Raw genomic sequence first — 12,729 nt, 5'->3', positions numbered from 1 at the left:
CCGAGGGAGAATGGCGGCAGGCGGGAGCAGGACGCAGAGAGAACTACATGGAGGAGGCGGGGTGTAGGGCGAGGAAGCTACGCGACTAGCAGTGGCGAAGGCTGCTGTATCGGCAGCATGAAGCGGACCCCGACAGCCGAGGAACGAGAGCGCGAAGCTAAGGTATGTCGGGCTCTCCGGAGTCTGGGATCTTTCGGGCACTTGTAGCTGGGGGCTGGGAACCGGAAGGGCCTGGTTGAAAGGCAAGCGGATCCATGGTCTTAAGCCAAGGGATGACAAGGCCTTGTCAGCAAGGGAGCCAGAGACTTCGGGGGCTCTAAATTCGTGCTGCTCGGGATGCAGGCCTGGTCCTGTTGGACCAGCTCACATGAGAATCAAGACACCATTTCCTTGTCCTGCTTCTGCACCTCATTCCTTGGTTAAATTTGTAGCTACCCAGGTGCCTCAGTTTACCGGACTCTCAGGTGCCTGTGATCATATCAGTTGTGCTTTCTTTTTCGGTAATGATTTCTGCGGACTGACATCGGTTTAGGTGAAATAATCTGTGCGGTCAGATGTGTGTATTTGGAACAGTTGTCTATGTTGTGTCTTCGGCACAGTGGATATAGATCTTTAACTACAATCCCATTTTCTACTTTTGGGTTCACCCTGTAGCATTTGCTCTTCCATGAGATTACAATAAAAATAGTAATAGAATTTTTCTGTTTTTAGCATTTATTACGTGTCAGGCTCTGCGTTTTCATAATATTTATTTCATATTCTTATCACAACAGATTGCAAGTTAGATATTATACAGGTGGAGTATCAAGAGCCCTGTTTTACAGATGAAGACTTGAGGCTCAGAAGAATTGAGTGTTTCCCTCATTCCGCAAATCAAGTCCTATTGATTTGTCTAAATATATTGGTAATCGGGTCACTTATTTCCATCTTCACCACCTTGGACCAAGCTACCATTACCTCTTCAATGGACCGTTCCAGTAGTCTTCTTATTGGTCTATATTCACTCTACACCCAAACACTCCTTGCTCCCCTTCTGTTCCTTCTTCCACACAAGACTCTTCTCTACACTGTGGTGTGTGAGCTTTTCAAAATACAAATCTAGGGCTTCCCTGGTGGCGCAGTGGTTGAGAGTCCGCCTGCCGATGCAGGGGACACGGGTTCGTGCCCCGGTCCGGGAAGATCCCACATGCCATGGAGCGGCTGGGCCCGTGAGCCATGGCCGCTGAGCCTGCGGGTCTGGAGCCTGTGCTCTGCAACGGGAGAGGCCACAACAGTGAGAGGCCCGGGTACTGCAAAAAAAAAAAAAAAAAAAAAGCAAATCTAATCATGGCCCTTTCCTTCCTACATCCTCTGCCAACCACCTGTTTAAAAATATTTCATGGAATTCCCTGACAGTTCAGTGGTTAGGAGTAGGCACTTTCACTGCGGTGGCCTGGGTTCAATCCCTGGTTGGGAATTAAGATCCGGCAAGCCTCGCAGTGTGACCAAAAAAAAAAAAAAAAAAAAGAATCTGTCATGGTTTTCTGTTGCTCTTAGGATAAAGAGGAAACTTCACATGCTCACACTGTTTTGCATGTTGTAGACCTTACTTGCATCATCCACAGCCTCAGTAGACATGACACTCTCCCTGCTCTCTGCCCATCAGCCACTTTGGCCTTCTTAGAAGTCCCTCTGTCCTGTGCTTTATCTGGTTACAGGGCCTTTATACGTGCTATTTGTTGCTCACTCTGTATCAGGCAATTATTGGATGTGAGAACCATTGGTAAATGAAATAGACACTGTTTGTGCTCTCATAGAATTTAGAGTCCTACAAGTGAACTCACTTTGCCTTAGGGCAATACCTCTATGGAGTTAAGATATAAAATGTGCTCTATTATGACCCGAGCTACAGCAAAGTTTCACCAGAGACCTGAAGTTTCCATGCCTGAGTCTGTATGTGATAAAGGCAGTATATAAAGATGGGTACAAAGGGGAAAGATCCTTCTGCATTAGTCTACAGCAGTTCCAAGAAACAGATGTCACACAGTGGTATCGTGTGTAATGTCTTTCTTACCTTTTGGGTTTACGATGAAAGTTATTCATTTCTTCTGTAAAGACTTATTTAGCACCTATTATTTGCCAGACACAGGGATTCTGATTTTGGCTAAGATAGAATCCCTGCACAAGGGAGCTTTTATTCTATTGAAACCCTAACTGTTGCCTGTGAGGTAGTTGTTAATGTCATTCACACTTGATGGATGTTGAAATGGAGGCTTGTAGAAGTTATAACTTGCCCAAGGCCACTTGGTTGCTCTGTGAAATGAGGTTTTCTGACTCCAAAGCTTTTTTTCCATTTTCTGCTTGTAAAACATGTTGAAATGATACAGCAAGTTGTTTGCCTGTTTACTTAAAAAATTTCTTTGATCTTTATTTAAAATTTATTTATGAAATATTACTGGTTGGAGCAAAGTATAGGAAATTAAGTTTTAAATCTTAAATATAAAACGATAAAATGTTCATTTACTCATAAATTATCTTCTCTTTTTCTAAACGAGGTGTTATTTACGTACCGTAATGTGCATCCGTTTAGTGTACAATTTGATGAGTTTTGATGGATAAAAACACCTGTGGAACCACCACCACAGTTGATACAGAGAACATTTTAATCCCTTCTAATAGTTTCTTCTTGCTGGTTTGCAGTCAGTCTCTTCCCTCACCTTGGCTCCCAAGCAACCGCTGATAGGTTTTCTCTCACTGTAGATGAAGTTTGTATTTTCTAGAACTTCATATAGGTGGAAGTATACTGTATGTATTCTTGGGTCTGTCTGCTTTCAATCAGCATAATGATTTTTGAGATTGATTCATGTCGTTGCGTGTATCAGTATCTCATTCCTTTATATTGCTGATTAATTGTCTACTGTGTGGCTCTGGCACATTTGTTTATTCATTCACGAGTTTCCGAACATTTGGATTGTTTCTGGTTTGGGGCTATTATGAAGAAAGCGGCTATGACCATTCATGTATAAGTCTGCATTTTCATTTCTTTTGGATGAATACCCAGGAGTCCACTTGGTGCGTGCTATGGTAGTTCTGTGTTTAACCATATAAGAAACCGCTAAACAATTTTTCAAACTGATTCTCCCATTTGTATTAGTTTCCCAGGGCAGCTGGCACAGGTTCCCACAAACTTGGTGTCTTAAGACAACAAAAATGTTTTCTCTCACTGTTCTAGAGATATGTCTGAAATCAAGGTGTCGATGGGGCCTCTGAAGGCTCTAGGGGAGAATCCTTCCTGGTCTCTTCCAGCTTCTGGTGACTCTAGGCATTCCTTGGCTTGGGCTGTATAACTTCAATCTCTGCTCTAGTCTTCCATGGCTACCTTCTCTGAGTTTCTGTGTCTTAAATCTCTGTCTCTTTTCTCTTATAAGGACACCAGTCATTGCACTGAGGACCTACCCTAAATCCAAGATGATCTTAATTTCATTATCCTCAAGGTCCTTAACTTAATTACATCTGCAAAGACCCTTTTTCCAAATAAGATCACATTGACAGGCACCGGTGGTTAAGACTTGGCCATATCTTTTTGGGGGATGCTATTCAAACCCACTACACCATTTTATATTTCTGTCAGCTGTCTGTGAGAGTTCTGGTTGCTCCATAGCCTCACCAGTACTTGGTATTGTCCGTCTTTGTCTTTTAAATTTTAGCCCTTCTAGAGGGAGTGTGGTGGTATCTCATTGTGGTTTTAATTTGCATTTCAGTGATGACTCATGAGGGTGAGTATCTCTTTGAAAAGCTTTTTTCCATGTGGTAGTATCAGTACTTTGTTCCTTTTTATTACTGAAAAATGTACAATTCCGGGCTTCCCTGGTGGCGCAGTGGTTGAGAGTCTGCCTGCCGATGGAGAGGACGTGGGTTTGTGCCCCGGTCCGGGAAGATCCCATGTGACGCGGAGTGGCTGGGCCCGTGAGCAATGGCCGCTGAGCCTGCGCATCCGGAGCCTGTGCTCCGCAACGGGAGAGGCCACAACAGTAAGAGGCCCGCCTACTGCAAAAAAAAAAAAAAAAAAGTACTATTCCAGTGTATGAATGTACCACATTTTGTTTAATCCATTCGCCAGTTAATGGTTAGTTGGGTTGTTTCCACTATTTGACTATTATGAATAATGATGCTATGAACGTTTGTGTTCTACTTTTTATATGTACAAATGTTTTCATTTCTCTTAGGTAGATATCTAGGAGTGGAATTGCTGGGTCATGTGGTAAATCTGTGCTTAACATTTTAAAAAAACTGCTGTACTGTTTGTTACGGTCTGAATGCTTGTGTCCGCCACAAATTTTCTTGTTGAAATTCTGATCCCCCAGGTGATGGTATTAGGAGGTAGGGCCTTTTGGAGGTGATTAGGTGGTTAGGAATGGAATTAGTGTCCTTATAAAAGAGGCCTAAGAGACGTCCCTTGCCCCTTCTGCCATGTGAGGGTACAACATTAAGTTGGGAGTCTACAACCAGAAGAGGGTCTTCATCAGAACCCAGCCATGCTGGCACCCAGATCTTGGACTTCCAGCCTCCAGATGTGAGCAGGAAATATCTGCTGTTTATAAGCTACCTAGTCTATGGTATTTTGTTACAGCAGCCTGGATGGACTAAGACATTGTTTACAATGTGGACGCACCATTTGATATTCATGTTTGAGGGTTCCAATTTCTTAACATCCTCATCACTTGTTATCACTATCTTTTTGAAAGTGGGTGTGAAGTGGTATCTCATAGTGGTTTTGCTTTCAATTTCTCTGATGTCTAATGATGCAGAGCTGCTTCTCGTGTGTTGGTTTATCAGGTATATGTCTTCTTTAGTGAGGTGTCTGTTTAGATCTTTTGTTCTTTTTTTGTTTTTTTGGTTGGGTTATTTGTGTTAATATTAAGTGTTATGAGTTCTTTATATTTTCTGGATATAGGTCCTTTGTCAGCAATATGTATGGTGAATATTGTCTCATTCATTTAGTTTACTTAATAGTCTTTACGAGCAGGAGTGTTTAATTTTGATAAAGGTCCAGTTTATCGATATTTCTTTTTATGATTCATGCTTTTTGTGTCATATCGATGAAGTCTTTACCTATCCTAAGGTCACAAAGATTTGTTTGCTTTTTTCTTTTTGGCTGCGTTGGATCTTCGTTGCCGCGTGCAGGCTTTCTCTAGTTGTGGCGAGCAGGCGAGCAGGGGCTACTCTTTGTTGTGGTGTGCAGGCTTCTCATTGCAGTGGCTTCTCTTGTTGTGGAGCATGGGCTCTAGATGTGCGGACTTCAGTAGTTGCAGCATGTGGGCTCGGTGGTTGTGGTGCACGGGCTTAGTTGCTCCACGGCATGTGGGATCTTCCCGGACCAGGGATCAAACCTGTGTCCCCTGCATTGGCAGGCGGGTTCTTAACCACTGTGCCACCAGTGAAGTTCCTCCTGTTTGCTTTTTAAATTAAACTTCTTACCCCTATAATGGGTAATTGCTTTTGGTTTTCCTTTTCTCTTTGAAATAAGTTAGAATATATTTTCTTCTTGTGATTGCTTATGTCATAGACTTTTATACAGTTTCCAAGTCTGGAGGGTGAATAAAAAGGCTGGATTAAATAGTTAGCTTTTTATGATAACATTTATTTAATTTGTGTTAAAACATAAGAGGGTACCAAAGTATATTCATGCTTTTTTTTGTGTGTGTGTGTGGGGTACGCGGGCCTCTCACTGTTGTGGCCTCTCCCGCTGCAGAGCACAGGCTCTGGACGTGCAGGCTCAGCGGCCATGGCTCACGGGCCTAGCCGCTCCGCAGCATGTGGGATATTCCTGGACCGGGGCACGAACCTGTGTCCCCTGCATCGGCAGGTGGACTCTCAACCACTGTGCCACCAGGGAAGCCCTTCATGCATTTTTAAAATGAATTTTTTTACAAGGCATGTCGTGGAATAGTCCAGATTAGTATTTGATAGGCTGAGTTAGAACCATGGCCTCTAAAATTTTTTTTGCTGTTGGACAGAGAGTTGACACCCTGTGCCTCAGTTTCTCCAGCCAGAAAATGGAGTCAAGAATAGCTGCTTCTGTGAGTTGCTGTGAGAATCTAGTATGATTAGGTTTGGCCATTGTGCCAGGGACAGAGTAGGTGTGGCTTTGATTGAGGGTTGCCCAAAGAACCCTTTGCTGACATAAGGCTGCCCCCATTTTTTTTTAGATGATATAATTTATTATTTTGAAATGATTTAAAATTTATAGAAGAGCTGTAAGAGTAGAACAAAGAGCCCTCACAAACCTATCACCCAGATTCAGAACTTGCTTACATCTTGCTACATTTGCTTTATAGCTCTCTCTCTATCATATAAATACATAAACTATTATTATTTTTTTATGAACTATTACAGAGTAAATTGGAGACATCAATCCTCTTTACCCCTAAATACTTCAGCATGTATTTCCTAAGAACAAGGATGCTCTCATATATAAACATAGCCAGTTGTCAATTTCAGAAAAAGTTAACATTGATAAAATACTCTTATTTAATCCAAAATCCATATTTAAATTTTGCTAATTGTCCTAATAATATCTTTTATAGCTTTTTCTTTTTTTTTCTGGTCCAGGTTTCAATCCAGGGTCATACGTTACCTTTAATTGTCATGTCTCTGGTCTGTTTTAATCTCCTTCAATCTGGTCTCCTTTAATCTCCTTTAAATTGGTTCCTCATCCTTTCTTAGTCTTTTATGACATTGACATTTGTGATGAGTAAGGCACTGACCTTTGTGATGAGTACAGGCTATTTTGTTTTGTATAATTTCCCAGTATTCTTTTTTTTTTTTTTTTTGGCCTTGCCGTGCTGCATACGGGGATCTTAGTTCCCCGACGAGGGATTGAACCCGAGCCCCCTGTAGTGGAAGCTCAGAGTCTTAACCACTGGATGGCCAGGGAAGTTCCCCTGTATTCTTAGTTGTCTGATACTTCCTTATGATTAGATTCAGAGTATGCATTTTTGGCATGTATATTTTTAAGGAAACATAGGGGCCACTAGAGATCACAGATTTACAACTGACACATTCATCCTGCCTATGAAGGTGTTTTATTTGGCCCAAATGAACTGTTTGAAAGTTTCCAGATTATTTTCCAATGTTTAAAAGTTGAGAGATTACACATAAAAGTCTGGATGGCTGGCTTTCTTGAAAAACTAGACTATCTGGCAACACTAGGCATGCATTTCATTAACCAGAGCTGAACAGTGGCTGCCTCTTTAGATGAGAATGTACTTTCCATTGTGCCACACTCCAGCATTGCCCATTTAGTCACAGTAGAGTGGTTTAGAGTGTGAGGCTTTAGAGGCAGATCCCGGAATAGAATCCTGCTCCGTCATTTGACTTAAGCAACTTAACTTCTCTATACCTCTGTTTCCTCATCTGTAAAACTGTGGTGGTATTTATGATTTTGATGAGGGTGAACTGAGATATAGGTAAAGCACCTAGAACATTGTGGTGTTGTTATCACCGTCATCTCATCGTCATCATCATCACCACCTGTCTAATCCCAGTAGATATTTAGCCTATATTCAGGCCATTCATTCTGTGAACTTATAGTATATGAGTGTCTAATCGGGCAGGTTTTCTCTACTGGGGTCACACTAACTTCTTACCCATTCGTCCCAAATGGTACTAGTGATGTACCACCCTTGGAATAATTGAGAACATAAGTCAAACTATTTTCTGTGTTCCTTGGTTCAGTTGAGGAGCCCGGTTAAAAGTGCCAAGTAGGGTACTCAGCACTGGGGACATATGGGTAAATATAGCAGATTTGGTCCCATGGGACTGGCTGCCTTACCATGGAAGATAGATAATTAAGCAAGTACCAGCAGTAGAGTGGTGCGTTTTACCATGGGAATGGGACATGGTAGCAGGGAGGATCTACTGTGGTATGGGGGTCATGGAATTCCTTCCTCAGGAATATCTATTTAACGTGGTCTAGGGGTCATGGAATTCCTTCCTAAGATCTCTTTAAGGATATTTCCGTACAAGAGGCCCAGGACTCCTTTAGAGGTTGTTCAGAAATATTAGAACTGTTCTTTAGTTCTGGAATGAAAAGATGTGGATGTTGAATTCCAAGCTAGTGTCAAAGGTTCTTATGCTGGCTTGGGTGAGATCATCATTTTTTAAATTATTGAGAATAGAAACAGTTTAAATTTATTACTGAGAGGGTTATATACTTAATGGGAGCATAATAATTTTGTTTGAGAAATGTACATTTTAACTTTGCAGTGGAGAAAACCTGGCAGTCACTACCTCAGCCAGGTGATCAAGGTCAACATCATCAGTGGCAACAAGTCATGTTGATGACATGACCCCTTGATCTGTTTAATTAATAATAAAGTGATTAAAATGGTAAAAAAATGTGTATTTTTATTAGTGAAGGAATATAGCCAGAATAGATAAGCCTGCTGTTTCAAATAAAAATCCTTTAAAAAGTCTTCCATTTTTGGTGATAATTGTCTTAATATCATTTAACAAGGTAAACCTTAAGTTATAAGGTATAATGAGTTATAAATATAATAACTTAATAAAAGGAAGTTTGTTATTTATGTATGTACCCACTGGGTTTTTTTTTTTTTTTCTTTGCGGTACGCGGGCCTCTCACCGCTGTGGCCCCTCCCGTTGCGGAGCACAGGCTCCGTTCGCGCAGGCTCAGCGGCCATGGCTCACGGGCCCAGCTGCTCCGCGGCATGTGAGATCCTCCCGGACCGGGGCACGAACCCGTGTCCCCTGCATCGGCAGGCGGACCCTCAACCACTGCGCCACCAGGGAAGCCCTGGGTTTTTTTTTTTTTTAACCTCAATTTATTTTATTTTTGCAGTTTGGCACTTTAGTGAAGTTCTGAGAAGGTTCTTTTGGCCCCTACCTTCCTCATGGGCCATGCTGGATTATTTCACCAGTTTATCTGATGGTAATTTAGGAAACTAAATGTAGGACATTTTTGGTGGTGGACCAATGACCAAGGAACTTAAAAAATTGAAACTTCGCCTGACAAATTCTACTCTGTGTTTTTTCCCCCAAATCCATCTTTATCTTTTGCTTGATCTTTCTTCCAGAGTATGGGTCAGCCTTTAATCATCATTTAATAGTTTTGATTGCCTTCTCTAGGTAGAAGAAAGGTTAGTTTTATTTGCTCATAGTTTTGAAACCACTTTAAATACCTTCCTTGAGTAGTTAAACCATTGAGTCACAATGAGTTCTTATTACTTTCTATTATTTCCAGGTCTTTTTCTTTCTTTTCTTTTTTTTTTAATTCAACTATAATTGATTTACAAGGTTGTGATGGTTTCAGGTGTATACAGGTCTGTTTTTTAACATTCTTAATCTTAGTGTTGGTTTTGAAAACTAAATCTTGTCATTGGAAAAAAAGTCTTAATACACTTTCAACAATCATTAACTTCTTTGAAGACAGTGCATTGGTGTCTGATTCATCCTTCGATCTTTCCAGTGTACCTGGTAGAGGGTCTTGCACATAAAGGAAATGTATAAGTATCTTTTTTTGTTGTTTTGCGGTACGCGGGCCTCTCACTGTTGTGGCCTCTCCCATTGCGGAGCACAGGCTCCGGACGCGCAGACTCAGCGGCCATGGCTCACGGGCCCAGCCGCTCCGCGGCATGTGGGGTCTTCCCGGACCGGGGCACGAACCCGCGTTCTCTGCATCGGCAGGCAGACTCTCAACCACTGCGCCACCAGGGAAGCCCATAAGTATCTTTTGAATGAAGAGTGAATGGTCGAGAGGCTCAGCAGTCTGATGCATGTTACATGTGACCCTTAGTAATTATCATACTGGCTCCTTGGCTGCTGATTGGAGTTATTATGGCTGAGTTTAGCAATACCGGTTCTGGCACTTAGACTGCAAGCGTCAAGAAAAGTTAAAAGAAAGTTAGAGACCGTGTCTTTTTAGTTTTGTTATCACTATTCTATCCCTTGTACTTAACATGGTGCCAGGCACATAGTAAGTATTCCATAAATATTTATCAAATGAATGAATGGATTCCCAAGAGCATTGCCTGTTATTGGTTGTTAGGCTTTCTACCAGTGAGAGAGGGAACCAGGACCTGAAAGAAATAAGGGAAAATGGTTAAATACTTACGAACTTCAAAATTACTTAACATACCATAAACATAGGTTTATGTTTTGAGAAACAAGACTCTTCAGCATATGCAACTCTCAACAGTTGTTTTCTAGTATTCTCTTTCAAATTTTAAATGCTAGCTTACCTTCCAGGTTTAGTGTATTTTGTTGTGGTTAGTTTATTATGGTAGATTTCTTGATTAAAGTTTTCTTTTTTTTTTTTTTTTTTTTTTTGCGGTACACGAGCCTCTCACCGCTGTGGCCTCTCCCGTTGCGGAGCACAGGCTCCGGACGCACAGGCTCAGCAGCCATGGCTCACGGGCCCAGCCACTCTGCGGCATGTGAGATCCTCCTGGACTGGGGCATGAACCCCTGCATCGGCAGGCAGACTCCCAAAAACTGCGCCACCAGGGAAGCCCCTAAAGTTATTTTTAAAGTGTGACTTTCTAACGTCTCGAAGAAAAGAACTTTATAGTTGAGATGGTACTTTTGGAACCTCAAGAAAAAGACACAGTTTGGAGAAGATGAATTTAGAGTTCTGCTAACCTCATTCACTTATTAACCTTTGGTTACAAACTGATTTTGGATTATCTTACAAAATTGTCTCGCTAGCTGATTTTCTAGTGTAAGCTGGGAAGAATCTGGGGGACTGTTGGGTTGGGTCAGGACATGTTCAGGAGATTAAGATGTACATTGCTAGGAACTTGTCTCCAAACATTTGCCCTTGGCATTGTGTTCCTCTGCAAGACCAGCACGTGTTTGAAAGCTGAACCTTGAGCATAGGTTTGAAAGCCTATATAGGCTTGTATTTTTGTTTATGCTACAAGCATCTGTCCTGTTGCCATGCCCATCATGTATTTGCCTTGTAGTTTGGGAAAGGACCTGCCTGTGAAGTGACGTGCCTTCCTTTATGTTAAAGAACCACTCTGTGGATAAGGGTCTAGGTTGAGACCTTTACATCTGGTAGAAACCACATAGAAAACTCAGTTTGAAGGGCCAAATTATGTTGCATCCGGTCTGAGGAGGAGATTTTGTTGCCAGTGCGTGAGTGTTTTCATAACTGTTTGTGATCAGAAAATTCAGAGCTCTGATTTCTGCATTAGCCCTAAGTCTGCCCTTTGTCACCTTCATTTAGTGCCTGGATCATTCAAGGCTGAGCCTCAAGGGCCAGCATATCTCCAGTAATAATATAAAATGGGCTGATGTGGCAGCCTTAACTCACTCTGCTGAATTGGGCATGATTAAAGTCTCAAGGCTGCATTAATATGGATTTTCTCTTTCCATGTACAGCAGTCCTTTATCTCACTGTTTCCCAGTTTGCCATTTTTTGAAAACAGAGATGGAAAATTTTGCTGATGATATATTTTTTTCTGTCAGCACGAATGTTCTGCTTTTCTTTTTTCTTCTTTTTTTTTTTTTGCTTGAAAATAGCACCAGGCAAATGAATGCAGACATTACAGTTACCGTGGGCTCCAGCCTGTTGTCATGTCAATCTTGTTATTTAGGTAAATAGCGTGCCATTTTTTGCCGACTCAGCAGCCAATATGCTGCGAGCAATTTTTGTTTCAGTCACATGATTGGCTGGGAACACTATAAATGATACAAATAATTGGGAAATCGTAGTCATTGTTCTCATAAAACCTGATCCTGGCGTTGGAACCAGCCAGGCAGAGGAGTTGCATGTGCAGCCGGAAAGGAAAGGATGGGCAGCCAGGGTGCCCAGCTTTTAAATTTATCAGACCCCTGCTGCTTAAATTGCCCCAGCTGTTAATGCTGGAACCATTACAGTAATGGACTCAGCAAATGAAGGGGAACGAAGACACGCACACTTTATTACCAGAGGGGCAATTTTCTTTTCATCTGTAATAGCAGCGGTGCCTCGTATTGATCAGCCCATCAAGATACTAATCCTCTGTAAAATTACTCGTTATAACTGAAAATGTGTTAATCCAAATCAGTCTGTGTCCCGACTGCCTACTTACTATTGAATACAGACTATCAGATGGTTTATTTTTCATGATTTAAAGCCTCTGCCCTGGAAATGGTTGCCGTTTCCCCGCAACACCGAGTGCTTAATCTTAGCTCTAGCCCAGGGTTGTCTTTTTGTTTTAAACAGAACATCACCCACTTAATTAAGGAGTGAGTGTCTGTCTTGCTGTCTGAGTTATGCTGGTGTTTTACATTCTTCCGGATTTATTAAGCATCTTGTTTTACATTCGGTCTGTGGTTTGTGCTGTAAATAAAAATAAGCCCATCTTGCACACATTAGAAATTTGCAGGTAGCAAAATGTCAATAAGTAGCAGGGATGGAAGCTTCTTTGATTTACACTTTCAGGCACCAGGTTGTGCTTTGTCGATTGAACCCATAGGCAGGATGCATCCTGGTGTCTGCTGTGTAGCAGATGTGTTTTTGCATCTTTATCTGAGAAAGTTTATGGTTATTTCTGCCTCCTTAGTTCAGTAGATTGCCTTTTAGACAATGAGGCATAGCTACTCCACCCCCCCATTGTGTTTTGTGAGACATGGCTATAGCTAGATATTATTTTATTATAAGAAGACCTGTTAAAACTGAGTTCTGTCTTCCTTGATATTCAGAATTTTAGGAGTTACTCCTTAAAACTTTCATTTTTTTTATTC

General features: G+C 41.6%; 1 protein-coding gene across 6 annotated transcripts in view; it reads left to right on the top strand.

The window, feature by feature from the left end:
• Positions 1 to 52: 52 nt before the first annotated feature.
• Positions 53 to 12,729, top strand: part of FTO (FTO alpha-ketoglutarate dependent dioxygenase) — a 374,781-nt gene continuing 362,104 nt past the window's right edge. For 5 of the 6 annotated variants that reach the window (XM_079907100.1, XM_079907103.1, XM_079907102.1 and 2 more), the window contains exon 1: positions 73 to 162. In XM_079907100.1, the coding sequence (XP_079763226.1) occupies positions 118 to 162 (45 nt within the window). In that variant the 5' untranslated portion in view covers positions 73 to 117. Of the gene's footprint in view, positions 163 to 12,729 lie in introns of all 6 variants that reach the window. The other variant, XM_079907105.1, reaches the window with a different exon arrangement.

The sequence above is a fragment of the Stenella coeruleoalba genome (assembly GCF_951394435.1).
Source record: "Stenella coeruleoalba genome assembly, chromosome: 20".
NCBI classification, from domain to species: Eukaryota; Metazoa; Chordata; class Mammalia; order Artiodactyla; family Delphinidae; genus Stenella; species Stenella coeruleoalba.
This window is presented reverse-complemented; position numbering and strand designations above follow the sequence as displayed.